Here is a 26,379-nt window from a genome sequence, read left to right as displayed (position 1 = left end):
AGCGAGGCCACAATGACCTGCGTGATAGCGATGCAAAGCTAGCTGATATGGCATTCGGTGGTGTTGTCGTCGAGCCGATCATGGTGCCGGAAGGTGATCGGACGGGGCAGCCTGCTCTTCGGGCAGATTGGCTTGCCCGGGGTGTGTGGGAGGATAACAGGGTGGCGTTTTTTGATAATCGCATCATTGATGCCAACGCACCCAGTTACTCCCATTCATCCTGGGAAGCTACTTCCAACCACGCTGCTAACGCGAAGAACAAGAAGTAACGTCAGGCCTCCGAGGACCTCCGTGTGTCGTTCACACCACTGGTTTGTTCCACGGATGGGGTGCTACATCGCGAGTACGCCAGCTATCAGAAGTGACTTGCTGGTCGCCTCGCCCTCAAGCCATTTTCAATTATCATGGCTTGGGTGCGAGTTCGCAGCCAATTTGCAGTGATCCATGCAGTCGACCTCCGACTACGCGGGTCTACAATGTAGAAGGCGCCTGACAGGCCTGTCGACGCAGGATGGTGCTGGGGTAGGCATCGGCCATTGAAAACTGAATTTCGTCTGTTTTACGTGGAATTTCTTGGACTTTCCCAATGTATTGTACTTGATTAAAATTCTAATTTTACCTTTCATGGTATCTCAATTTTTTCACGTCTACATGACTTTATTTTGCCCATAAAAGAGGCCGTTACCCCCGAAAAAATGTACTAAACAAGCATGACTCGGCATGAGACAAAAACGACAAAAACCGTGATGTTCCCTATGCCGACATAATCCGTCATTTACGATACAGGATCAGTCTATCTCTCGTGCGGTGGCAGATAACTATTGATTCCGGGGTTCGCGGGCGTCTTATGGACGCGGTGGATCGGATGCCAGCCGACGTCACCAATTTGTCACGGAGTGTCGTGCTTTAGCTCACCGACCGCATCAATGAATTATGTCTTGTACTTGACTCTATGTTTTCTTGCTGTGTTTTTTGAGTCCTTTTAGAGCTTTTGAGTAGCTTCTGGTATGATTGATTAGATGTTGGTGTGCTTGTGTGCGTTTTGTGGTAGGTTTTGTTTTCCATTCTCCGATTTTTTCGTTGCTGTTGGTCGGATTGTGACTTTGTGTAGCTGCTCTTGTTTTTCTGGATTACTGTTGCGTTTTCTATTGTTTTTTTCTTCTTTTTAAAAAAACTCGGATGGTGAGCCAATATAGTTATGATGAAGAAAGGAAAAGGACAAAATGTAACGAGTTATGACAAACTGTCCACCAACGTAACCAGATCTTATACAGTCAGCAAGTGCGACAAAATGGCACAAAACTAACAAGGAGTACTGAGACATTCGGCGACCTGACACCTAGCTCCAACAGTTCTCCAAGGCGCAAACCAACAACCTTCCAACTTGGAAGGCTCAGGTTCGGAAAGGTAGGGCTTCTATGTTTATTACATACACTTGAGCCTCCCAAGTTGGGTGGTCTGTTGCTTTGCGTCGTCGAGTTGTAGTAAGGCCGGTCTGTCCAATAGTCTTACTAGTTTCGTCATCATCCAGTAACTGTCGGCATTCTTTGTTGCCGGGATGCGTAGCTCATGCTCTTCTTCGTTGCGCTTTCCTTCCCCTCTTGGACTTTTCCGAACCTGAGCCTTCCAAGTTGGAAGGTTGTTGGTTTGCGCCTTGGAGAAGTATTGGAGCTAGGTGTCAGGTCGCCGAATGTCTCAGTACTCCCTTGTCAGTTTTGTGCCATTTTGTCGCACTTGCTGACTGTATAAGATCTGGTTACGTTGGTGGACAGTTTGTCATAACTCATAACATTTTGTCCTTTACCTTTCTTCATCTTTTTTTTACTTCTATTTATTTCCATGTTTGGAGAGCGAGTGACGCCGCTCGGTCATGGCCGTCAGCTTCCACTGGCCCATGGGTAATGTCTTCTTCGCCAGGAAACAGGCAAGCTTGTGGAAGTATTTTGAGTAGTGGAGCGAAAGGCGAGGGCTTGTTTCGCATTGGTACGTTCAACGTCCGTGGACTTACTTCAAATTTCCAAAAAATCAACTTATTTCAGACCTCAATAAATACAGAGTTGGACTCTGCTGTCTTCAGGAGACTAAAATCTCCGAAGAATACGATGGAAATATTGACAACTACCGTCTACTGTGTCTCTCGTCGTCGTGTCGACATTATGGGCTCGGATTCGTGGTGGAAAAGCAGTTACTGCACCGAATATATAGATATTGGCAGGTGTCGGACCGTATCGCCGTGCTACAGTTATGGCTCTCCGGGAGAACGGTGTGCTCATTTGTGAATGTCTACGCCCCGACGTCAACACGCGTTGCAGCAGACCATTCATGCCTAGACGAGTTCTACAACAGCTTGCTGGAAACAATTAAAAAACTAAGGTCTTCATCGCTGCTGTTCCTGATGGGAGACTTCAACGCAAAACTTGGGAAACGACCACCCAGTGACTGCCACTCCATATCCTATGCTGGTTCACACTCAAGGGGCCATCGCAACTACAGCGGCCAGACTTTGGCTGATTTTGCGTCCAGCAATTACCTATTTGCCTGTAACACGGCGTTTCAGCACCGTGCAGAACATATCACCACATGGACAGGCTGGCGCCACAACCCTAGTGGAGGTCCACCTTTACCCATTTACAACCAAATAGATTATATCCTTTGCCGTCACAGTGAAAGGTTTGTGGTGACGGATGCCAGATCATACGCCGGAACAAGCTTAGAAAGCGATCACCGTCTTGTGCTGGCAAACCTCAACCTGACAAAGTTGTACAAGAAGCTCAAGAGGCCCCCAGTAGCCATATCCAGCAATGCAAAATTCAATATATCGGAATTTAGTGACCCGACCAAGAAAGCAAAGTACAGAGAGGCTATCAACGAACATCTACAGGACCTCGGCAGAGAGCAGGAAGGTGTCAGTGCGGAGCAACATCTGCAGTATATTGTGAACGCTATGAGTGAGGCAGCAAACACATCGGTGGGCCGCGTCCCTAAAACAAACAAGACGCATAGAAATGGCTTCAGCGGGGAAATTGAAAAGCTAGCAGCAGAGAAATGCAAACTGCGTCTCGACATTACAGTGTGCAGAGATGGAACGAAGGTAAAAGAAATGAAAACACGACGCAACAGGCTGGCACACCAAATTCGCCGGGAATGCCTCAAGTTAGCATCGACTCGACTGGACGAACGTGTAGCTGAAATAGACCAAATGAAAGACGACGCAAAAATGTTCAAAGCAACAGGACTACTGCGCCAACAGCAGCAGTCACCAGTTGTGGTTGAAGACTCTGATGGCAAACTCATTGCACAACCTTGTGAATCAGTCGAAGCATTAAGGCAACACTTCCGTGCTATATTCTGTGATCCTGCTCTGGAGTCATCTAGGCTCTTACGAACAGAGAAAGACCTTAAAAACCCTATAAAGCAGACAGAGGTACATGCCGTAGCTAAGCGCTTGAATAATGGCCGAGCTTCGGGACCAGATGGGATACCTGCTGAACTTATCAAATATGGAACACCAGCACTGTTCTCGAACATTGCCACTACATTCAACAATTATGCCAAAGACAAATCACTCAAGCTAGGCGATGGGCTACTGATCCCGATACCAAAGCCGGGAAAGAAAAGAGGTCCTCCTGGAAATGTAAGGCCAGTTACCCTGTTGAACACCCTACGGAAACTTCTTTCATTGGTCATCCTGACGCGGATCAAGCCAGCTATCAACGGGTACTTGTCACTGAACCAGAGCGGGTTCCGGTCAGGGAGAAGTACTGGAGACGTGGTATAATAGCTATCCGTGGTTATCAGCAAGATGCCAACGGGTTGCGTCGGAGATCTCAATCTTAGGCATTGATATGTCAAAGGCATTTGACACTATATCGAGGGTCAGGCTGATCGATATACTGTCATCAGTCATTGATCATGATGAGCTGCACATCATCCAGTGCCTTCTGACAGACACCACAATAAAAGTAAAGCTGAATAACATTCTCAGCCAACCATTAGTCACACTTAATGGAACCCCACAAGGTGATTCTCTATCGCCAGTCCTGTTTACTGTCTACCTCGAGGCTGCATTGAGGTTGATTCGAGAGCGACTCTCACCGCGATCAGCATTGGATATTCAGCTTCAATTGCCCAATGAAACAGCGTATGCGGATGACGTAGACTTCATCAGCACCAGCCTACAATATTTGCACGACAATCAACCCATACTATCATCCTCGTTAGCGGAATACAATTTAAAAATGAATGAAGCCAAAACCGAATATACTACAATTAAAAGAGAAAAGGACAGAGTAGACGAGCGATGGCGGAACACGGTCAAACTGGGATCGATGCTTGGAGTGGAGGAAGATATCAGTCGGAGAAAACGTCTAGCAACATGTGCCTTACATCAGCTGTGGGTGATATGGCTAAGAGGTAACCATGCCCGTGAACCCCTTCGGATTAGGTTATACAGCAGCTTTATTCTCCCAATACTTCTTTATAACTGCGGAACATGGAGCCTGACAGAGACACAAGAAAAGAAACTTGACTCGTTCCACCGCCAGCAGTTACGAGCAGTCATAGGGGTCAAATATCCCCGTATAATACGCAATGAAGCACTGTACAAGCGCACTGGCTCCAAGCCACTCAGCAGAATCATCCAGTCTGCTAGGTGGAGAATGCTTGGCCACATGCTTCGACTAGACACCTCATCCCCGGTCCAGCAGGCTATGTCAGCATACTTTCAACCAGGAAGCTCAGGGTTCCGAGGCCGCCCGAGAACAACCCTCCCGCGATCTATCAACAACGACCTGAAAAATTCCAGATCCACAAACTCCCTCACATCACACGAGGATCTAGTTGCACTGAGGCAGCTTGCCCAGGATCGTCGAAAGTGGAAGGAACTAATGTGTGCTGTGTGTAGTGGCTGAAGTTATACAATTACACTAGATACTCTAACAATAATATCGGATACAATTACACTAGATACTAGATACTCTAGATACTAGATACTCTAGATACTCTAACAATTTTATCACTAACTGTATACGTATGTTTAACTCATTGTATTTCTTTGTATTCTGTATCTCGTTGCAGGCAGGCACAGTGGGTTGGTCAAAGACCATGATTGAGATACGAGAGGTACCTGGTTCAAGTCCTGCCTGGGAGCGGTTTTTCCAGCCGTGCTGCTACCCACAGTCAACTGGGAACTTGTGGCCAGGCACAAGGGGTACATGGATGCAGCTAATGGGGTCGCTTTCGGCACTTGTGCCAGTGGTTGTGAGACTTACCCACTCACCCCCACCGTTAGGCGCTGCATCTGCCGCTAGGGTTTATGGGGTGTTAGCGGCCGTCGTGAGTTCCCTTCGGGAACGGATACGATAATTTACTTTTTACTTTTTTTTACTTTTTTTTACTTTGTATCTCGTTATCGTTATCTTTTCCTCTAGCCCTCTCGCTTAGGATGAGCTTTCTTTTTTATGGCAGCTTAAGCGAAGGCTATATACCTGCTTTATGCAGGTTGATGCCAACGCGAACAAGCAAAATAATAATAATAATAATTTATTTCCATCCATGCACACTTCACACATCTTTTCAAAGCATTCGTCTAGCGATTCGTCTAGGGATTCGTCTAGGGATTCGTCTAGGGATTCGTCTAAGAATTCGTCTAGGGATTCGTCTAGGGATTCGTCTAGGAATTCGTCTAACGATTCGTCTAGGTATTCGTCTAGGGATTCGTCTAGGGATTCGTCTAGGGATTCGTCTAGGGATTCGTCTAGGGATTCGTCTAGGGATTCGTCTAGGGATTCGTCTAGGAATTCGTCTAGGCATTCGTCGAGGGATTCGTCTAGGCATTCGTCTAGGGATTCGTCTAGGGATTCGTCTAACGATTCGTCTAGCGATTCGTCTAGGGATTCGTCTAGGGATTCGTCTTGGGATTCGTCTAGGGATTCGTCTAGTGCTTCGTCTAGGGATTCGTCTAGCGATTCGTCTAGGGATTCGTCTAGGGATTCGTCTAGGGATTCGTCTAGCGATTCGTCTACGGATTCGTCTAGGGATTCGTCTAGCGATTCGTCTAGGGATTCGTCTCGGGATTTGTCTAGGGATTCGTCTAGGGACTCGTCTAGAGATTCGTCTAGGGATTCGTCTAGGGATTCGTCTAGCGATTCGTCAAGGGATTCATCTAGGGATTCGTCTAGGGATTCGTCTAGCGATTCGTCTAGGGATTCGTCTAGCGATTCGTCTAGGGATTCGTCTAGGGATTTGTCTAGGGATTCGTCTAGGGACTCGTCTAGAGATTCGTCTAGGGATTCGTCTAGGGATTCGTCTAGCGATTCGTCAAGGGATTCATCTAGGGATTCATCTAGGGATTCGTCTAGCGATTCGTCTAGCGATTCGTCTAGGAATTCGTCTAGGGATTCGTGTAGCGATTCGTCTAGCGATTCGTCTAGGGATTCGTCTAGGGATTCGTCTAGGGATTCGTCTAGGGATCCGTCTAGGGATTCGTCTAGCGATTCGTCTAGGGATTCGTCTAGAGATTTGTTTGTTTGTTTGTTTGTACATGTATACTTTATTTGAATTCGCAAATCCAAACGAGCACAAATGCTCAATGACAAGGCAGCGAATATGTTATTATGTTACAGGGAAGGAGGGTTGGGGAGAAAATAAGGAGAAAAAGAGAGAATGGTAGATATCTCAATGAAGAGCGAAGCGTTATCAAACTACAAGTAAGCCAGCGAACGATAAGTCGATAGTTCTGTAACCCGCCTAATAAACTAAGTACTTTTTTTTCAGGCGTGCAGTGGACTGTCATTAAAACAGAAACAGAAAAATAATAATAAGGCACCCATTTTGTTTGTCCAGGGGATGGCCCACGCCTGGTAAAGAGAATAAATAGAGAAAATAAAATAAAATAAAAAATAAAATAAAATAAAAAACAAACAAAGTACTAACAGTTACTGCTAACGAGAGTACTTGCTACTAACATCGGGAGGATGAAAGGCCCAACCCTGCCCTGCCAGTTACGGACTTGCGGGGTGGGTCTAGGGATTCGTCTAGCGATTCGTCTAGGGATTCGTCTAGGGATTGAGTTGAATCTTTTACACAACCTTGTTACATTTTCCTTGAGTTTCTTTGGACTATACTTTTTTCAAATTTTCATTTTGATTTCATCGTCGAGTTTCATGATCATCCCTTGTATCTTTGGTTTTATTCCTTCTTTCCATGTCGTATTGTTTGAATAAATCCGTTTTGAGTAGCATAAGACATACATGCACATGTACAATTATGAATAAAGTTACTACTGTATGACATACAATGTACAGTGCTGGCAACTGAAATCCGACCCCCTGAGCGGTGCGCTCGCATCGCAAAGACCCGAAATAGAGGCCGCTAGAAAGTGAACGCGCCGCCCAGGGGGTCGGATTTCAGTTGCCCGCACAGTTGCCAGTACAGTACATGTACAGTACCAGAAAAAAGTACAATGTGTCATGTACAAGTTCTGTTTTTTTTTCTGCCGAAATTACACGCCAAGCAAGGGCTGCTGGTGGATTCAGGATCAAAATCGCAGTTCTGATAGCATTTTGATTTGCCCATTCAATTCATTGACAGGCCCCGTTGTAATGTGACCAAGCCGCTTTTACGGGCAACAATATTATGAATATAAACGCAAGGTGTTGTAAGAGCAATTTTCTGAAAATAATGTTAAAACACGAAATATTAAAATGCATTATCACACCGTAGCCACTTTTATGGGCAAATTCCAATACAAGGCAATAAGAAAACGAGGATGAAGTTAACCTTTTAACCCAAAGAAAAGACAAAAAGATGTCAACAATAGAACTACAAATATAAAAAACAAACATCAGGTCATAAAAACTACTTTAAAACATAACCAAATGACAGCAAAGCGTGGAGAATGAGATTGACTTACAAAACAAAAGTAGTCCTACTATGCTTACAAAACAGAATCTACCTACACCACTGAGGAAGAAACATTAAATGATTGCAGTCTCACAAACACCGGCCTCTATCTAACGACCCATCAAACAATAACTCCTGAAATTCTTGACTGACTTTTTCTGGTAGGAGCTACGGCAGCCACGAAAACAGGTCACTGCCCAAGGGAGCAAAGTGAATGAGAGCAGGCACCGCAATCGACCCATAACCAGCGAGTAGGCCAAGTCACTGTGTTTATCGACATACTGGGCTGCAAGACACTTGAGAAAGCGGTCTGCCTCACGGCCACACATGCCATTCGTGGCGAAAACCAACGGGGTGAACGTGCCTCGGTCTATATTCACAACACGCGCTCCGTATTCCCGCTTTTTCATGCCTTCATGCTTTTGGAGATGGCGCTGGACTTCTGGACGCGACAGCAGGTTTGGCTTTGGGTGAGTCACCCGAACATCAAAAAAAGCCTCCTGCTGCGTGGACCAGAAACCCCGCGCCCTCACATCGAGGCGAGCTTCGGATTTCCTGTTGGCTGTACGATGGGGAAGATCCTCCCCATCAAATGGCGCTATTTTGTAATGGTTCTCACCTTCACCCATCAATTTATTGCAGTCATTTCAGTGATTTCCCACCCTCTCTCATGTTGACACAGTGGGTTGGTCAAAGACCATGATTGAGATAGGAGAGGTCCTGCCTGGGAGCGGTTTTTCCAGCCGTGCTGCTACCCACAGTCAACTGGGAACTTGTGGCCAGGTACATGGATGCAGCTAATGGGGTCGTTTTCGGCACTTGTGCCAGTGGTTGTGAGACTTATCCAATCACCCCCACAGTTTGGCGCTGCATCTGCCGCTAGGGTTTACGGGGTGCTAGCGGCCGTCGTGAGTTCCCTTTGGGAACGGACACGATAATTTTCTTTTTTTCTTTTTTTCTCATGTTGACAGTATTCACTCCAGCGAATAGTACAAACCCGGGAGGCGACAGGAGGCCTTCCGGGCCTGGCCGACTACAATTATATGATTGACTCTGGGCACTTTCTCCCACTTTTTTCTCAGATAAATATTAAATTTTGTTTCTTTTTCCTCAGATATCCCCGGTTCGTGTCCTGAGTTATAAAACTACTACCCCACGTACACGTACATGTATGCGAGTGTGCACTCCTCCATCGTGTAAGGATACTCGACTTGAAAGTGCGGCAGGTACATGTATGCTGTAGTTGAATTGAAGATCTACGGAATGTCAAAAAATAGGCTCAAAGAATTTAAAATTACAAGTACTTTCCAAGCTCGTTTGCTGCTGAATATAATCCAGGCGACCCTTTGCTGAACCAGGGCATGCATCTGATTGCCACTCAGATGCTCACGAGTCACCTCCTTAGGAAGACTTGGTGGATGTACATGATTGTACTTGGTATTAGATAATCCAATACTAGTGCAGTACTAGCATTAGATAAACTTTGTTTTTTGATCAACTTTGTTATAGAGAATAAAGTTCTCATGTTGTTGGGTTGACAGCATGAAACAAGGTGAAGGACACGGTGTTCGGAAACAGTGACCTGTCTACAACCATCCACGGTTGGTAGAGGCCCGGGTTCTGATCCTCATTATGCTAAGGGAGTTTTTAGACTTATCCTAACGTCAGTCGTGTATCGTTAGGAGAAGTCTAAAAACTCCCCCAGCATAATGAGGGCCAGAACCGGGTTCAACACCCATAATGGTTCAGATGGTACCAACGGACGGGGGCTCTACCAACCGTGGATGGTTGTAGTGAAGTCACTGTTTCCGAACACAATGTTCTCCACCTTGTTTCATGCTGTCAAACCAGCAACATGATTGTACTTGTACATCTGCATGTACAGTCGATCTACCCTTATAACGATAACTCCTATAACGATCATATTACCCTTATAACGATATTTTCTGTCAAACCAAATCACTCCACTGACTTTTGTATACAATGTCTTACCTCTACATTAGCATGGCGACGGCAGATTCTTGGCCTTGTCTATTTCCACCATGTATTCTCCCAATACCCCTCCTTGTTGTCTCACTTCCAGCTACCCTCTTCCCAAAGCAGTCGTCATCCTTCATCCATAATTCTTCCTAAAGCTGGCACCTTCTTTCGTAAATCAACCCTTTTTTCTTTGAGTGTTGCCTGGAATAAACTTCCTGAAGATATTCGTTCACTCTCTACAACAGCGAAATTTAGTATTGCTGTTCGTCGGTATCATTCGCAATCTATGTTTTCTTTGAAAGGTATTCCTGACTTTTGTCTAGGCTAACCACATCTATGATAGTTTCAATAGTTTGTATATATGTCAGTTATAGTAGTCCGCAATGCTGCTTTTCTTATTCTCATTATGATTAGCATGCAATGTACTACCCGAAGTACTGAATTTACTTCTTCTGTACTCTATATTCTAATGTATCTTCTACCTCTTCTCCCTTACGAACATACTTTCTCATTTTCCATACTTACTTAGGAGACTCCCTTCGATAGGCATCTATTTGCCTCTGGAGGATCCGTGAAATAAAAATCAATCAAATCTACATGTATTAGTTAGAGTGAAACCTGTCTAAGACGACCACTCAAGGGACCTTCAAATTCTGGTTTCTGTTACCAGGTGGTCTGCTTATCCAGGGTCATTTGACTTGAAATAGCATCTCTTGATTCTGGCTAAAGTGGTCTTCTGGGACAGGTGGTCGCCTTATCCGAGTGGTCGCCTTGACAGGTTTTACTGGACATGTACTTGACAATCAGCTCATGCGATAGCATTGCACGACACTGACACTATTGTTAGTTGTAGAAGGTCAGCACCGTCGGTCAGTGTCGTGCAATGTTATCGCATGAGCTGATTGTCAAGTAAATGGTGGTGTTAGTGGACATTATAGCATAACTTGCAGTTCCTTGGTCATTAAATTTCTGTAAAGCACCCCTGGATCTCCATCTGAGTCCACTGTGAATCTTACTTTGTGAACAGTTCTTCTGGAAACTGAAAATTACATGAAAATTAGGACAAAGAAACGTAAAACAGCTAATGACGCCCTCATGGGTGCATATTTGGAAGAGATTCTATTTGAAATGGGGTAGTGAAGGACTAAACACGTTTCTGCAGTGACTAAAGAACAACAATTGTATGATAGCCGAAATAGAAAGGCATAGAGTTCATCGTATTCATTACGAAGCACAGTATTTTACACTGGCAGCATACATGTACATGTAGATGCATTTGAAACTGATTGCGGGTATTGTTGAGACGTAGAGGAACATAGATACAAAAATACATACTTGTACAAGTACATGTACTCGTGCTGTTCGGTGTTGGTACGGGAAAGATAATAGAATGCACAGGAGAAGTTTTAGTAAAGATACAACTTGGCAAGTGGAGGCTGGTTAGAATGGATAGGATAGAGTGGATGGATACAAAAAAATTCGACGGGTTCACGTACCGGGCAGGTCAAGAACAAGGAGTCGTACAACTCCCGGGTCAAGAACCACCTTTCCGCTTCCGTGGGACGCCACCACCCCATGATCATGCGTCAAATGCGGCTCCTAAACGGCGGGGGAGGATAGAGTGGATGGATAGAAAGAATGTTCAAGCGATGGAGTAAGCTGTAGAAGGAACAGGAAACAAGTTGAGTGTTAAAAAGAAACGACAAAGAGTATACTGTACTAGTGCAAGTAGTAGATCTTTTCTGTACTTGTGTGCTCATATCTGCCCGTTAAAGTGGCTTCTTCAGTACACTTTAAAAAAAGTTGAGTGTTCTAACGCCGTGTTTCCAGCTCCAGGGTGACTACCAAAGACAAGTACAAACTTCTAGATTGATACAAAGATGGTAAAAGGGAGAGATAAGATAGCGGTCAGGGCATGGGGATGCAAACACCTAGTTCTGTTGGTTATTGCAAAGTTCTTCGATATGCAGAGTGGATGTGATGGTACCTGTACCAGGGTAGTAACCCAGGTAATAGTAGGATGTAGTGCATTGTGCTTGGATGTGTGTAGAGAAGGACAGCGGACCTGAAGTGTGAATATTACATATACCACTCACAACACCAGCATGTATTTGATAGCGGGCTGAATCAGTAGAGCTTCCACTTCTGATCGGGGCTGGGTCTGAACAGTCTCTGCCATTGATACGCACTGACACCTTCACACAATGCCAGGTATTTCCCCCATGGCGCAATCCAATAGAGGTTGTGTAAACCACTCTGATAACAGTGTCAGGTCTAGTCTTGTTGAACACGACTCCACTGAACGGGTTTATAGCACTACCCGATGTCTCCATTGTAAATGTCTTCCATGATACAATACCGCACTGAAAATTACATAGAAGTAGATTACAAAACATGCACATGATATGAGCATAGCTTACCCAATTTGTGGCACGCGGTAGTGATGTTACTTAGCCAGAACTATGTTGAGTACCCATGTTCACTGCTGTCAAACCCAGGAATAGGGTTTACTGGGTGTTAACGGCCGTCGTGAGTTCTATTTAGGGAACGGACACGATATTGTACTCTTTTGTTTTTAAAAGAACTTGTATTGTGGCAACACTGGCCAACACTCAGATGCACTGCTTCTTCACACAGCTGAACAATTCTTCTTTCTTCTCAACGTTTCGGTCACTTTGACCATCTCCAGGATGAAGTAGACACGGAAGCAAGGCAGACTTTAAAACAACAAGCTGGCTGGGTGGGTGCGGAATACAGCGAAAGAACAAAAAAAACTCCCAAGCGAAAAATGACACATGCCACATGATCACAATAGGGGTGCTAGTCATTACATCATGTGAGAGACTACGGTGGTGATATGTACAATTTGTGTAATAAGGCAGGGGGAGGGGGGGGGGGGGGCTCTCTCAAGCGATAAAAACCGGCAACAGCCACATGATTACCGTAGTGTGGACAGTGCTTCTTTTTCTTTTACTTAATTAAACTCAGGAATAGAGACAGGAATGAGCTACAGCTGCGAGACAGCTAAATCTGTACCTCTGACGTAATACCCAGTTATACGTAAGAGAAATTGGATGGACCAGCTTGCCAATCTCTCCTTGCCGTAGCCCATCATGAAACTGTTAAACACAAGCCAGGCAGACTGTGTGTAGGCAGTGGAGACGCCCAGTGGAACAGTTTACACAACAACTGCCAAACTGTCACAATCTTATTGTTATCCTCTTTGATATTATTAGGAAACCAGAGTCCACATGCCTCTGGTTTCCGGTTTCCTAATACTTTGATATTCTCCGTGAAGTCCAAATTTGAAATTGCAACTCTTTGATATTGTCACATATATGCACATATACATGTAGGTACAGTTTGTTCACTTCTTGCCACTGCCAGTTCGTTTCCTGTTGAGCGTCCTCATTGGTTCTGTAGTTGTGTTTCACTCTTTATAACCTGATTCATGGCATGTTTGGGTTGTCGTTCTCTTGGAATAATCATGGAACTAAGTTGGAACTGGTACACGCAGCAGTAACAACCACGAGACATTGTACAATTACAAATAAAGTTGTGGAAAAATTGTGGTTTTATCGAATATAGGTTACGACTACGACTGTGGAAAAAAGCTCGCAAAGCAGATCCCTCATTTCAACATTCACTAACAAAGGGCATGGTCTGCACCAGTTGACTCGGGAAAACAGAGCATGCCTTCAAAATGAGCTTGGAAGAAAATGTATATAAGTTTTTTTGCTGACATAATTAATCGAATCAACATATCATCCGGTCACCTGCCGGTATCAAGTCTACTCTGCATCTCATTTAAACCTGCTTCAAGCCTTCAACAGCCTTCGAACAAAGCTACCCCTCCTCAGTACAGTCCAATTCAGGCTCTCCTTTTTGGACTCTCTTGACTCTAATCTCGCCCTCTGAGGCTAGACACTTGAATCGATTAGACGCCGAGGTCTCGTAATTCATTTCCAGGACAGCACTTCTAAGTCTTATTGCGTGTATTTATTACAGTGCATGACAGAAATGCTTAACTAACCTTCTTTCTTTCCTCCTGCAGAGTAGCATTGATCGATGCAAGCTGCTCAACAGAATGTTGCTTCATTGACTTGAAATGTTGCTTCGTCTGTTGGAAAATATTTGAAAAATGATCAGATAGACACTAACCCTTTTCTCCGATGTGTTTCAAATATTCTTATTCATTTTTAATACTGGCATGAAGTACAGACACCTAGATAAATATGTGCATGTTCCAGTTCGAGGATTTAAGTTGCATAATAGACACTGTCATTCTGCAATATGTGAAAGGCCAAAGAGTATGTGAAAAAGTCGATGTTTGATGACTTGAGCCAGACTGTCATTTGGAACGTACATGACTGTATCTCTGGATATCTGGACAAAACTACAGAATGTGTGCTCTGACTGATTTCATTTTTTAGTTTGGCGTTAGGTAAAATCTTGTCCTGCCATCTGTGCAAGCAGTCGGGTAAGTTGTTGCCCTTTTGACCAATTGAGCATTAACTTCTGCTTGGAAGGATTGTGGCAACTCTGTTGTGACTCATGGTTGATTATGATCTCTTGGCCTGGATTTATGGAACGCACGGGTGCAGTGATAGAGATTTCCATCCAGCACATTATTGCAGTTCTGATCTACTCGAGTATCATCTGCTACAAGGAGCTGTGACCTATGCCCCTTGATCTGCTCTCAATAACAGAATCCCACGCAAGCCGTACGGCATGCACCTTGCATATGGAAACACTGCATTGCTTTCCTACCTTCTGTCCTTCCTCCGTCAAAGTGGCATTGATTGCAGCAAACTGTTGAGCAGAATGTAGCTGCATGTTCCTGAGGTGTTGCTTGGTCTGTGAGAAGGAGTTCAAGTAAAATGAATTAGACTCAAATATACCAGGAATTTGCTTGCCCAGAGCTAGCTTGACTACACACTCACTCAGGTTGTCTGAGCATGCCAAAGTGTTCATTGCTTAGCTGCCGATTTGGATCATTTCCATTAGCTGTAGCTCTGGGAAAAAGTACTCTTTAGCGTTATTCAATGCAGACACCGGGTCCTGTGGCTGCTCTTCCGAGAGGTCAAAAGTTACGCTACTCTCAAAATTCTATTGTCTCACGAACGACGTAGGTGTGGGATCTTCCCAAACAAAAATTGCGTGAGACTCGGTTGGAAACCGAGTTTTCCGCATCCGTAGGAACGACACCACCCTTCAAGGATCAAGGCGCAGATCCTCCGAAAACTCGACTGATATTAAATTAGCCTGAGTACTGTGAACTGATTCAACTTTCAACAGCAAAATCACGTGAGTTCAATGGAGACTTGGTCATGACATCACGAAGTCAAATCCTTACTGGACATCCTAGTGTTTTGAAACAACGACTTCCTACTGCGCTGTACATGTGTGCTCACGTATCACGTTTTTAGTAGCTGAGTCTGCGATTAAAGTTTCAGCCTGAGTGAATCTCACAAAGGTTTAAGATATTTTCAATCGGATAGGTTACATTTACACACACAGGCTTGGATGCCTTGTATTATGATACCAGTGAAATACTTCATTGTGGTACGCTTACCCTTTGCCCTTCCTCCTGCAGAGTGGTGTTGATTGATTCAAACTGCTTAGCAGAATGTTGCTGGATGTCCCTGAAGTGTTGCTTGGTCTGTGGGAAAGAATTGAATTAAAATCAAAGGAACTCACTTTCCCCCTGGGCTTGCATTTTATATCCAAACATATGCAGACCCTAAAATGTCTGTTTTGAACATCTACGGTCCAAATGAAGCCCAAACAAATAATTATGCGTTTCCTTAGACACTACGGGATGTTGAGACATTTTTGTACTTTATATATTCGATCATTCTATGGTTGGTCATTATGATCACCTCTGATCACCGCTGGATATTATATTTGCAATAAATGCTGTGTTGCATATGGCCACTTGGATTGGAATTCTTAGAACAGTGTTTTTGATAGCAGTTTTCCTTACCTTCTTCTCCTGTGCTTGCTGAGATAAGTTCAATGATGTCATCTCCTCCTTAATTGAGAGGAGTTTAACCTTGTTCTGCAAATACAGCGCAAACCAATATCCTGTGTCAAAGCAGCCAAAACAGTACTGCTACATATAGCTGTAGAGTGTCAGAAAAATTGTTGATTGTGATCAGATGTTTAAAAACCAAACGAGAAAGCCACAAGAGATTGTCACCTGAATTTCCATTTGATCCACCTTCGTCTTCTGCTGGACAAATATGGTTGTCAGCACTTTCATGTCGGAGAGTAGTTTATTGATTTGGAGATCCCTTGCTTCCAGTTTCTCTTCCAGCTGCTTGTTGTAGGTTTTAACCGCTTCGATTTGGTAGCATAGCTCGCTGTTTGCAGATGATCCGCACAGATCAACTAGAACAGGTGAAAGCAGAGCAAAATCAACTGTTATCTCGGGTCCGTCCGTAATTATTCATCACTGCTACCAAACGAAACAAATTGCATTTAGGTGTGTGTAGGACTGCTGTGTCCCTGTGTGCGTACCCAGTAGGAATCAACAGACTTTTAGTCCGACTGAATGTGAAATGGTATGCAGCTTTAAAAGCATCCAAAAGTGATATCGGTATGTTATGTCTATGGAGCTGGAAACCACCACATTGCCCGGTTCAGACCTTTCCAATGATCCTCATATCTAGGAGGTCCAACAAGGTATGGAAAATGAGGTTCGATTTTGTTCCAAGACGTGAATGCAGTTTTTGAAACAAGGTTAAGTGCGTTGACAACCCAGTCGCCCTGGAAATACGAGGCCAACAGTGAACATGTCTCAACCCTTTCAGTAAAAGTCAAAGAAGATTCTCCCCCCTGGTGCCCAACGTCGACCTCAGGACATACAGCCCACCCGCGTGTCTGCTCAGCCTACGCACCCACACCAGCTATCGACTAACCTGCCAGCACGCACCCGAAACAGCTGTCTCCGCGCATTTCCTGCCAGCGCTGTGCAGACATGGAATGCTCTGCCCCAAAGCATACTGCTGAGACCCCCACACCTGGAGGGCCTGCAAGCCTTTAAGTGCCGTGTCCACCGTCACCTCCAGCTGCACCACTGGAGCTGGGCGACTGAGAGCCTCTAGCAGACCTCCCACACCCACCTCAGCCCTAGTGCACACACCGCGTCTGAGACAGTGTCCTTATTGAAGTTTTTTCGCTAGCTTATATACTCTCCCTCGCTCTATGTTGCGGCACAGTAGCTCCCTTGTTCATGTAATAGCTGGCCTAATGTAACAATTATGACTTGCTGGCCAAATAGCTGAGGCTGCAGTCACCTCACCAATCATCTCATATTTTCAATGTTCCTTTTATTTTACTTTAACAATTTCGCAAACTCACTCTCCCTCCCTCTCTCTCTCTCTCTCTCTCTCTCTCTCTCTCTCTCCTCCCCCTCTCTCTCTCTCTCTCTCTCTCTCTCTCTCTCTCTCTCTCTCTCTCTCTCTCTCTCTCTCTCTCTCTCTCTCTCTCTCTCTCTCTCTCTCTCTCTCTCTCTCTCTCTCTCTCTCTCTCTCTCTCTCTCTCTCTCTCTCTCGCTCTCTCCCGCTCTCTCCCACTCTCTCTCTCTCTCTCTCTCTCTCTCTCTCTCTCTCTCTCTCTCTCTCTCTCTCTCTCTCGCTCTCTCCCGCTCTCTCTCTCTCTCTTTCTCTCTTTCTCTCTCTCTCTCTCTCTCTCTCTTCTCTCTCTCTCTCTCTCTCTCTCTCTCTCTCTCTCTCTCTCTCTCTCTCTCTCTCTCTCTCTCTCTCTCTCTCTCTCTCTCTCTCTCTCTCTCTCTCTCTCTCTCTCTCTCTCTCGCTCTCTCCCGCTCTCTCCCACTCTCTCTCTCTCTCTCTCTCTCTCTCTCTCTCTCTCTCTCTCTCTCTCTCTCTCTCTCTCTCTCTCTCTCTCTCTCTCGCTCTCTCCCGCTCTCTCTCTCTCTCTCTCTCTCTTTCTCTCTTTCTCTCTCTCTCTCTCTCTCTCTCTTTCTCTCTCTCTCTCTCTCTCTCTCTCTCTCTCTCTCTCTCTCTCTCTCTCTCTCTCTTTCTCTCTCTCTCTCTCTCTCTCTCTCTCTCTCTCTCTCTCTCTCTCTCTCTCTCTCTCTCTCTCTCTCTCTCTCTCTCTCTCTCTCTCTCTCTCTCGCTCTCCCTCCCCACCCACTCTTGGTGCGTCTAGTGGCTATGAAGTCGAGACCCTAGGTCGGCGGAGCTCCCTAAACCTCACCACCACTGCCACGATTCAGGTTGTGCGTGCTTCCCCTAGCTGCATCTCATGTTTGGCATTAAGTGGTCTTTGTAAAAAAAAAAAAAAAAAAAAAAAAAAGTCAGTTACCATGCTCAAAAGGAAATCCCGGTTACATTTTACTTTAAGTCCATTTGGCACATCTCTACTCACAGATAGTGCAGTTCAAGGGTTTCATGATCCTCAGAAAGGAAAAGAACGAAATATAAAGATGATTGTTGGTGGATGCTTCCTGTCGCGAATATTCATGGGTATCTCTGTAGTCTGTTCATGAATATTGAACTTCTGTGTTTCTGTCCTTGCTCGACTCAAAAACACACTGTACGTATGCGGTTTTCCTAGACCTGTGAAATTATACTGCATTCGATGCCATCAATAGTGTGACACTTACCTTGGCAGTTAGTGCCATCTCCCTTGTACCCAGATTGACAGTGACAAGAGTATGATCCAACCAGTGTTATTACACATTGCATGTTCATTGCACTGATGTACACCATCTGTACATTCATCCTAGGTCTGGACAGAGAATGTGAATGAAGGGAAAAGTTCGGGTATTCAACCAGTGCAATATACACATGACCATGCTGGGAGAAAGCATTGTGGTCGTAAAAACTGCTATTACTAGCCACCGTTCAGTTTCGGCAGTAGGAGATAAATTGAAATCAAATTCGGACGAATAAGCAAAAGCATAATCATAAGCGAAGCTGTGGACCCATCATACTGCTGCTACACTTCAACTGAACGCAGAAATATTTTGAATTACTCCACACAATGTACTGTTTCACTGGCACTAGCCACATCGCAATTACTGCAGCTAACTAACACAAATAAAAGGGGTTTGTCAACTGACAACCGCTCTATTTAGTTGCTATTCACTCTTTAGATGAACATTATTTTATTAATGATGTCGAAAAATCATGAGCGGTTGTCAGCTGACAAACCTCCTTTTATTTACAATGCAGTTGCGTGATGTCCACCACTTTCTGAACTAACTAACACAAGTTTAACTTCATTTGCTCTCTCTCTTTCTCTCTACATAATTATAATAACGACAATAATATTTTGGACAAAAAACTATCCGTATGTGTGTCAGTTTATAGCGGAATCCGACAACAGTCTTGCTTTCAAAGGATTTTGTTACAGTAGACAATGCTCAGTTATCATAGAGGAAAACTGGAGCAGTTGAATGGAATTCAACGGGACTGCAGAGTATGACATTCCATGACGCAGTAGGAAATACGAAGTTTGCTTCAATGTTGCCAGGACAAGTATGAATGAGGCTGCCTCCAATTTTAGCCATAATACGCCCATCAATGTGCCTTTACTTGGCCTCATTGCCGGATGTGCCCAGTGAGTGGTTGTTATACTGAATTTGGCTTCGATTAGTTGCCAAGACATGCTCCCCGGTAACTCACCATTACACAAGCGTCCATCGGCTTTGAATCCCGTGTTGCACTCACACCCAAATGATCCATAACTGTTAATGCAAAATGCTACAGCTGGTTGGTCACAGTTGTTCAAGTCTGGTTGACTACACTCATCTATGTCTGCACGTACATGCAGTAGGGACAAACAGACAAATAGAAAGATTTACACACAAGGTTAGTTCATAATGCTTACTGACGAGCTGAGGTGCTAATTACTTGCGAAATGTCAGAAGACACAAGTTGGCAATGGAAAAGGCTACTTATTTACTGTTCAACGCTGAGTTCCATTGAAATTCACCAAACGGCTGCTGTATTAGCTCACTTATGAAATGAAAATACACCAATAGCCTTACATTCATAATATCTTCCTTTGTAGTCCAACTCTCAATGTGATGACGATCTCTTATGATTATCACATAAAAACGACGTTCAAATCGTTTAAAAACACTATTGTTAAATTGTTCTCGTGGTATGAGTGAGCTCACTTTGCTTTCATCCATGTTTACATTAAATTTTGTGTTGCTTTTGTTGTACATAATGAAGCGAAGCCATTTACAAAGGGTTTTCGCCTCTTTTTCAATGATCCTGCATGACACTCACCTGCATCACACCTCCTTCCAGTCAGTCCAGCTGGACAAACACAATTAGCAAATTGCTGTGTAGTGTTGAACACACATTCTCCAGAGACTGAGCAAGGTAGACGCCTTGTTAAGTCAGCTGTGGGGCACTCTGGCGTTCGATCTGGATACAATTTGAGTGAAGGCAGAGCAGATGTCAGGAAAGAAAATTAGCAAACTCTGCGGCATTTCCAAATTGATGAAACAGCAATACTGAACCTGGGAGAAGGCAGTGCATTTCCCCTGGTTTTCATTGTGCTATCCTGAAAATGTCCTATGCATTCGTTCTGATGTCTTCAGTCATTATCGGAGTCTTATATCCTCTAATCAGAAGTGATTTTCCTTATTTTGACTTAACTCATGCATTTGTGATCGTGATAATCCTCTCGAAATTTTCAGCAGCAAGCACTTCCGCCCGTACAGTAGCACCCTCCCTTAGCTCCTGTCAAGTTGTATTTCTCGCGAAATATTTTCATTTGCAAATATGGCATCGGGTGTGTTCTTTATTGTCGCTTCTTTTCCTGGCTTCTTCAGTCAGTTTTGAGTCTCACCAGTGGCCCTGCCCTCCCACCCTTCATTTCTGTGCATATTATCATTGCTTTTAACACTGTTTGCAGTGATGTGCTTGCCATGCCTACATGATGCCTAATCACCATTGGGGATATATTGATTTTAAATAGGTAAGGTCATGTTGCAAGTTTTTAAGCTCCGCTTACTTTAGGTCCCTGTGGCAGAGAACTTGATCTGGACACACTAGGAATATGGCATTGAATATGGACATCGACCTCGCCTTGCTGACTTTCGAAGAGCTGCGGCATCTCGCCAAACAACATCCTATTGACGGAGCCGAGTCAAAGAGCCGAGTTGATCTTGTGGTTTCCCTAAGACAAGCTGGTGTGGGTGTAACCCCGATCCAGGCCAATGAGGTCAGTACTAGTAGTAGTCTGAAGTCTCTAAACGAGCTTGAATGTGTAGTGATAGAGCTAAGAGAGCAACTTGAGCAAGCGAAGCATGATAATGCCATTGTTTCTTCACTTCGGGATGAGGTTTCCAGCCAAAAATTGGAAGTACTAGAGCTGAGGAACTTCACTACAGGCGCACTTTCTCAAACTGCCAATGACACCCACAACCGTCGCACAAGTGCTAACGAAGTTACCGTAGAGCCCTCCCTGTATGAAACTGACACATCCATCACCACTGCACCGCAATCACAGCACACCTCCACATCGCAGCATGCACGCTCAAGTTCAAATGACCGTACTACCGGTATGCACTCGCAACCACGTGCCGCTTCCCAGTCCAGCGACACTACTCGTGCAGCACCTAGACCTGCTGGCAACGGTCACGTCACTACGGACAGCAGTTCCCGCAACAAATCAGATGGACAGAGCTCTTGGGTCGATGTTGTACGACGTCGGGTCACATCTCAAGCCTATGCCCTCGGACGAAACAAACCCTGTAGTCCTGACAGGTGTCGAAAAGGTGGACAAAGCGATATTCTATGTAGAAAACGTCCACATGGGCTGCAGTGCCGACTCCATCAAGGATTGGTGTCAAGAGCGTGCAGTGGATGTGCTCAACTGCACCATCTTGGAATCCCGCACCTTCGGAACAGCTTACGCCAGAGTGACATTCCCAGCCTCAGCTACGGAAAAGGTACTGGGTGACGGATTCTGGCCTGCAACTATCCAGCACACCGTAAGAAAGTGGCGGTTTGCAGATTCAAATACGAACAAACCAGGTAAAACCTCCACGTCGTCAGAATGATGGCTTCCGCACCGCTGAGCGCCCAGGCCTTCCCATATTTTCCTAAGACTCAACATAACATCACTATTGTTACGATTAATTGTCGCTCCGTGTCGAACAAAATCCCTGAACTCCATGCATTGTGTCGATCCAACACACCGACTATCCTATGTCTGACAGAAACCTGGCTCTGCCAGATACATATGCTCAGTGTACCCGGTTATACGTGCTTCCGTCGAGATAGGCCAATACCAGCGAACCAAAGGGCCCAGTTCCGAGGTTATGGTGGTGTTGCCATCCTTGTACGAGATGGGACATTTTTGCATGCAGCCCAGCGCTCAGACCGTGACTCTCCCCAATGCGAAACATATGGGTTGAGCTTGGACTTCCTGCAGACCTGGGTGCTAATCCTATACTCATTGGCTGTCAGTATCGCCCTCCTTCGCAATCCCTACCTGAACTTACCTCATTTTGTGACATGATGACGGATACCCTACGGGCTGTAGACCTCTCATCCGTTGATATATTCCTCGCTGGTGACTACAATGCTCACAACTCTGACTGGTGGAGCGGTGACGCTACATCACGCGCTGGAAAGGAACTTTCGCATATATTCTCCAGCTTCGGTCTCTCCCAGCTGGTAGATTTTCCCACTCACACGTCTCCTAACGGACCCTGTCGTGCCTAGACTTGCTCGCTACCAATCGTCCTCAATCAGTATTCTCTGTCGACGACGCTTGGTGCGTCCGACCATTCACAGGTAGCTACCACCCTTTTCTACAGAACTGTAACCCGAATGCCTGCAAAGGAAGTACCATGCTATCCTGCCCGTAGTTCCCCAGCCACTCCATGCAATTTTGCGCAAGTGCCACCTTCTGTCTGGGTAGCAGTAAATATGTACCTTTCCTCGCTCATCTGGTATGATCTCATGGACACACCAGATGTCGACGACGCATTAGCCAGATTCTCCTCTACCTTGAATGATGCATTTTCCCACTACCTGTCGCCTTATTGGAAAATCTCTTCCTCCACCCAGCGAGCTGTATCTAGGAAATATCCTCCGTGGGTTAATCGAGATTTAGTACTTGCCATCAAGTTGAAGTACGAACTCTACAGCCGATATAGGAAGTTCCCAACCCCAGCTAACCAGTCTGCCTTCAAAGTTCAGCGTAACAGAGTACGAAACTTATCTCGATCTCTTCACCGTGACTATTTGGCATCTATACAGGCCAGCATGGCGTCAGGTAACCTTAACATGTACCAGTTTGTTCGTTCTCAGCGGAATCGTCAGCAGGATCGTGGCCTTCCTCACCTCATTGATGAAGGCGGTCATCCAGTTTCTGGCAGTTTCGACAAGGCTACAGTCCTCAACCAGCAGTTCGCCTCCGTTGCTGTGCCGGATGATCCGTCGTTATCACTTCCAGCTCTTCGTGCCCACAGCCAACTTCATGAAACATTTGTTCAGGTCATCACCACAACTTCGGATGTTAGAAAGGCTATCACCCGACTAAAGTCTCGCCGCAGTCCTGGCTTGGACACCATTACGAATGATGTCCTGAAGAAACTTGCCCCGTCGATTTCGTACCCCCTCTGCCGTATTTTTAATGTGTCCTTTTCGACGGGTAAATTTCCAGCAGCATGGAAACTCGCGAAGGTTGTTCTGGTTTACAAGAGCAAAGGCTCCAAGTCACAAGCCAGCAATTACCGTCCTATCTCCTTGTTGTCCTGTGTATCGAAACTATGTGAGCGATTATTCTTTGATACGCTTTATGCTCATGTGTCGCCGGCCCTTGCCCCAGTCCAATCTGGTTTTCAACGAGGAGACTCAACCACCATGCAGCTGACACGCCTTGTGCAGGACATTGTGGCCCTTCGTCATGACCACCAACATGTTGGCATGTGTCTTTTCGACCTAGCCAAGGCGTTTGACACAGTATGGTTCCGTGGACTCCTAGCTAAATTATCTGCGATGTACAATGTTTCCGGAGCGTCTCTGGCGTGGATTACGGACTACCTAACAGATAGAACGCAATCAGTGTCAGTCGAAGGGGTACTCTCAGACCCACTGCCTGTGAAGTCGGGAGTCCCCCAGGGATCTATACTGGGGCCTCTACTATTCTTGTTGTGTATAAACGATCTACCTGACTGTATAGATGGTTTGTCACTATTTGCTGATGACACAGCCCTCATTCAGTTTGACGCTGACATTGCAAACCTGTGTATGAAGCTTCAGACTGGAATCAATGTTGTTCATGAATGGATGTTGTCATGGCGTCTGAAACCCAATATCTTGAAAACAGAAATAGTCTTTCTCCCTCAAATAGACCACCCTCCTACATTTACCCTTCCCGGACTTGGTTCGGCTATTAATATTACTATTGTAGATACGCACAGGCATTTGGGTGTTGTATTTGACTCGCAATTGTCCTGGAATTCTCACGTAGATTTTGTATGCAACAAAGTTAGCAAATCTGTAGGTTGCCTGATGTCTCACTGCTCCCACTTGTCTCCCGAATGCATTCGTCTCTTCTATAAATACTACCTCCTTCCTATCTTTCTGTACGGCGCCACTGCTTGGCATTCCCTGCTTAGTAAATCTGCTGTACAGACACTAGAAATACATCATAAACGTGTGTTGAAAATTATTTTTCGTAAACCCACTCTTTTCCCCTCTACTGAGCTATATAGTTTGGCCTCCACCAGCCCCATCTCTATCCTGTCGCAGAGACAGTCATGCGTTCTGGTCCATCGTATTAAACTCAACATTGTCCCTGAACATCTCACCAAGTATAATTGGTTTACTTTCGCACGGGACACTCGCAATGGCATAGCTATAAGTTCAAAGCTGCCCTCAGGAAATTTACAGCTGACTATGCTTATGCAATCAACGGAATTCCGCCACCTTGCAGTTGATTTTCCCCATTTCTCTCCTCATCAATCCCTACTTCTCTTTGTGCATACATCTACATCTACTGTTCTTTCAATCAAATGAACCCCTCGATAGGCACATTGCCTTTGGGTCATTTCATAATAATAAATAAATAAATAGTACTTCCCAGAGCTTTGTCAACTATGTTTACCAAATCTCCTATCTTCTCTGCATACTCGTATTGGCTCAAGCTGCCCATGGAAATGAAGACAATATCCAATATTAGACAGTTCATAGACCATGTTAAATGTCATGCCACGTTGTAGGCTCACTTGCCTCTTTTGCTAGCTTATCTCGCCGCTCTCCACCATGGTCAACATAGTGATACATTTCACCCCGCTGATGCATTATTTTCTTCCGATTATCATCTTTTTTCCTTCATTCTTTTTTTTTTTTCTTCTCTTGCCATGGCTGGCTAACGCCCCCTCCTTTGCATTGGCTTCTGCCATTGGACGGTGAAATAATAATAATAATAATAATAATAATAATTTGAAACTCGGATGTTGAGCCATAAATATATGTAAAAGAGAAAAGGACATATGGATACGAGTTTAGAGTAACTCTCCATCACTGTAACATGATACTATATACAGTCAGAAAGTGCAATAACTAGGCACAAAACTGACAGAGTACTGAGACATTCGACGTCCTGACACCTAACTTTAACACATCTCCGTAGCGCTAACCAACAGCCTTCCAACTTGGAAGGTTCAAGGTTATGGAAAGACCAAAGAGGGGAAGGCAAGCGCAACGAAAACGAGCAAAAGCTACAGTCCCAACGGAACAAAGAATGTCGATTGTTACTGGACGATGACGAGACCAGTACGATATTTGACAAAGCGGTCTAACTACAATTCGAAGCAGCAAAGCAGCACACCACCCAACTTGGGTGGGTCATAAATATCAAAGATAAGTAAAGAAAGGGAAGCTTTGCGAAAACGAATTGTACAAGCCGAAAGCCAAACTCCCACAGTACTCCTCATGCATGACATTGTGATGGACTAGTTGACTACAAAACAAGTTGTTTCACACGACGTACGTTTCGCCGCATGGTTCGTGACGGCTCATCAGGTGTGCAATTTGAAACTCGGATGTTGAGCCATAAATATATGTAAAAGAGAAAAGGACATATGGATACGAGTTTAGAGTAACTCTCCATCACTGTAACATGATACTATATACAGTCAGAAAGTGCAATAACTAGGCACAAAACTGACAGAGTACTGAGACATTCGACGTCGAATAATAATAATACTCAAACCAGTTACAATAATAATAATAATAATAATAATAATGTAGAAGAGAAAAGGACATATGGATACGAGTTAAGAGTAACTCTCCATCACTGTAACATGATACTATATACAGTCAGAAAGTGCAATAACTAGGCACAAAACTGACAGAGTACTGAGACATTCGACGTCCTGACACCTAGCTTCAACACATCTCCGTAGCGCTAACCGACAGCCTTCCAACTTGGAAGGTTCAAGGTTATGGAAAGACAGTGATGGAGAGTTACTCTTAACTCGTATCCATA

General features: G+C 44.8%; 3 protein-coding genes across 4 annotated transcripts in view; all 3 read right to left on the bottom strand.

Moving 5' to 3' along the window:
- Positions 1 to 3,899: 3,899 nt before the first annotated feature.
- LOC135824397 (aspartic and glutamic acid-rich protein-like) lies at positions 3,900 to 11,459 on the bottom strand. Its single transcript, XM_065337131.1, has 3 exons — positions 11,379 to 11,459; positions 5,562 to 6,548; positions 3,900 to 3,938 (listed from the first exon to the last, which is right to left on the bottom strand). The coding sequence occupies exons 1-3, from the start codon at positions 11,457 to 11,459 to the stop codon at positions 3,900 to 3,902; spliced, it is 1,107 nt and encodes a 368-aa protein (XP_065193203.1).
- LOC135825201 (uncharacterized) lies at positions 11,331 to 18,627 on the bottom strand. 2 transcript variants are annotated; one of them, XM_065337937.1, is made up of 7 exons: positions 18,515 to 18,627; positions 16,085 to 16,275; positions 15,869 to 15,943; positions 15,458 to 15,544; positions 14,653 to 14,739; positions 13,916 to 14,002; positions 11,331 to 12,245 (listed from the first exon to the last, which is right to left on the bottom strand). In XM_065337937.1, exons 1-7 carry the CDS (start codon positions 18,618 to 18,620, stop codon positions 11,814 to 11,816), a joined length of 1,065 nt encoding a protein of 354 aa, XP_065194009.1. In that variant the 5' UTR covers positions 18,621 to 18,627; the 3' UTR covers positions 11,331 to 11,813. The 2 variants fall into 2 exon arrangements, with proteins under 2 accessions (XP_065194009.1, XP_065194010.1); XM_065337938.1 differs by lacking the exons at positions 15,458 to 15,544; positions 15,869 to 15,943.
- A 649-nt stretch (positions 18,628 to 19,276) lies between these two features.
- Positions 19,277 to 26,379, bottom strand: part of LOC135824396 (uncharacterized) — a 49,895-nt gene continuing 42,792 nt past the window's right edge. Inside the window, exons 3-5 of the mRNA XM_065337130.1 lie at positions 20,151 to 20,291; positions 19,539 to 19,670; positions 19,277 to 19,296 (exon numbers count right to left, since the gene is read on the bottom strand). Coding sequence (XP_065193202.1) covers positions 19,277 to 19,296; positions 19,539 to 19,670; positions 20,151 to 20,291 — 293 coding nt within the window. The remainder of the gene's footprint in view (positions 19,297 to 19,538; positions 19,671 to 20,150; positions 20,292 to 26,379) is intronic.

Source organism: Sycon ciliatum, chromosome 9 (assembly GCF_964019385.1).
Source record: "Sycon ciliatum chromosome 9, ocSycCili1.1, whole genome shotgun sequence".
In the NCBI taxonomy this organism is placed as follows: Eukaryota; Metazoa; Porifera; class Calcarea; order Leucosolenida; family Sycettidae; genus Sycon; species Sycon ciliatum.
This window is presented reverse-complemented; position numbering and strand designations above follow the sequence as displayed.